The sequence below is a fragment of the Mizuhopecten yessoensis genome, unplaced genomic scaffold, assembly GCF_002113885.1.
Source record: "Mizuhopecten yessoensis strain PY_sf001 unplaced genomic scaffold, ASM211388v2 scaffold7585, whole genome shotgun sequence".
Taxonomy (NCBI): Eukaryota; Metazoa; Mollusca; class Bivalvia; order Pectinida; family Pectinidae; genus Mizuhopecten; species Mizuhopecten yessoensis.
The window spans coordinates 4,677-7,248 of NW_018407121.1; the positions used below are offsets into that span (position 1 = coordinate 4,677).

At 34.1% G+C, this 2,572-nt stretch overlaps 1 protein-coding gene across 1 annotated transcript in view; it reads right to left on the minus strand.

Moving 5' to 3' along the window:
* Positions 1-428: 428 nt before the first annotated feature.
* Positions 429-2,572, minus strand: part of LOC110453982 (CUB and sushi domain-containing protein 3-like) — a gene marked incomplete at its 3' end in the record, with an annotated part of 15,781 nt that continues 13,637 nt past the window's right edge. Inside the window, exon 4 of the mRNA XM_021503246.1 lies at positions 429-560. Coding sequence (XP_021358921.1) covers positions 429-560 — 132 coding nt within the window. The remainder of the gene's footprint in view (positions 561-2,572) is intronic.

Sequence of the window (2,572 nt, forward strand, 5' to 3'; positions counted from 1 at the left end):
AAAATTCCAGAATGAATACCACCGAATAATGAAGGGTACAACATCTAATATTTCGTCAATGATACCATAAAATCAATTGGGTAGCTTGGAAGCTGTGCGATAAAATGTTAGTGTTACAAAGTTTGAAATCATAAAAGTATTCCTCTTTCCACTTTAGATGACGTTATTTCTGCATATTATCGAAATCCCGATAAGAGATGAAAGCAGAGAGAACACTTGTATGTAGGTAGTTGGGTATAGAAATTACCATTGGGCTAAGAATTTGACTCAAAGGTTCTGTTTAAATTAAATTGTACAACCAATGGTGAATTTTCTCTATCCTTGATATATACATATGATAGACTATATCAAAAATGCTATGACTGTCATTTCCGTCATGCAGGTACATAATGTGATCATGCAATGTTAATGTTGAAACGTCTGAATACCTGTGATAGAATATGAAAGTATAAAACCGGAATGTGTGTTACTGCCATCAGATGTAAACCTGATTGTAACACTCTCACTTGGTATTATATGTTCCGATGTAGTCACAACGTACTTTTCTGTGCTTGACGAACCTACACAGCAACAACAAAGAGAGACTATGAAATTTACTAAGAAATTATCAGTATACAAGTATTTATTGCGTACCATTAAAAGGATAGAGGAAAGGCATAGACAATTTGTCAACAATCTAATAATAATGGTTTTTTTATAACTGAACTAACCGTACTAATTTGCTGTTTCGTATAATTTTTAGAAATACCTTTTAAGTAATCTATAGGTACGAACTCTTTTCAATATACATGGGAAAATTAAATTGTATTTATTCCTACTTTTTCATAATTGTTTTTAGTGGAATCCCATTTAACATAAATATAGATAAAAAATATTCATTTTAAAACAGTTATGAAACAAGTTATATAACTTATATTATTCTCTCTTGTGTGCCCGAATGTAACCGCGCAGGGATCTTAATGTTTGGGGATATCGGAGTACCCTGGAAAACCCAAAGTGGTCGGGCAGGTGACCTCATACCTGTTCACGTCCGATCGGGGAATCGATCCCCGGCCGCCTTGGTGAAAGGCGAGTGCGTTATCCGCTGCGCCACCCGACCACCCGACATATACAATTGATATATGGACATTGTTGTTTTATGCATTAGTTATTTAGGTTTTGTTAGTAAGTGGTTATATTTTAATGAATAGGTTTAACAAACGGGCTAGACATACCGTATCGAAGTTGAAGTTTGTCGTACCTCAGTTCTAAGTCAAGCAGTTTGACATCAATACGTATTTGTCCGCAACCAGCAGGGTTCCGAATTATGCAATAGCAGTTCAGATCACTGGCATATAAACATAGTTTGAATAACAGTAATAAAAGATAATGTGTAAATAATCAATAATCTGCCTAGCTACCATATCAGAAATGTTAGAAAAAACTTATTGTTATCATGCAAAACATTTCGAACACCTGCCATACTGAATCGTATGAATAACTGCAATTATGAGGACGACTGACAAACAAGAACAATTCATAATACTGTTATAAATAATTTCAGATGACTATCACAAAAACTATCAGATAACTGTCAAGGTAATACAATCAGATAACGTTCTTTCAAAAAACAAATCCGATCGCTGTCAAACAAAAATATTTAGAAACCTATCATATGAGAGCAGTTCAGACAATTGTAATAGAAACCAATTCAGACTTTTGTCATAGATTAGTTTAGCTAGTTAAATAGTGCAAAGTAGAAATTTTATTATGTTTGTATTGACCTTATATCTCTTAAGTAGCTGTGTAACAGCGGCCACAACAATAAACTAAAACTACACATACACTGTTTCAGCCATACGGGCCTAGCGATCAAAATTCAATAAGGAAATTCCGAGGGACCATAAAGCATGTGTGTTTAAAACAAATATTCGACCTCTTTTGACTGAAACAATAGTCATACATACTTAGCGTAGTTATCAGTAAATCCTGGTGAAGTGATGAACTGTTCAGTGAAGCTGGCATTTAACTTCACACCCGACCTCCTGCATATGTCGGTTGGCCTCTGACAACCTGTAACAGTGATCACAATTGCTCAATCATGAGCAATGAAAATTAAGAGCGATCATGTCCGGTTATCTAATAATTCTTTAACACTTATAAATATTTCAAACTTCGATGTAATAATTCATAACCTTTTTTGATTCCCTTGAGTTGAGTAGACTAAATACCGTATAAAAAGAATGAATGGATTTAAACGGCATATACGGTAGTATGCACGCTGTTGGCAACGAGTATATTAGTTTTGAAGCTCCAACGCACACCATAGTAAAAGCCCGTATTCAACGCATTTTCCGATTTAATTTTCTTTATAAATCGTTAGTGTTGGTTAACTTTCAAAGGATCAGTCAACGTATGTAACACAACTTAAATGGTTTATTTAATTAAAGTTACGCTTTTTGACTTTATATTGAACATTTTCGTTTCAAAATACCGTAAAATCTCAATATAATACCCCTCGTATTGTCTCGTCAACATATTTCAACGTCCCTATTTGGTTTTCCTTTATAAATTTTCCTCATTTTATCGCCGA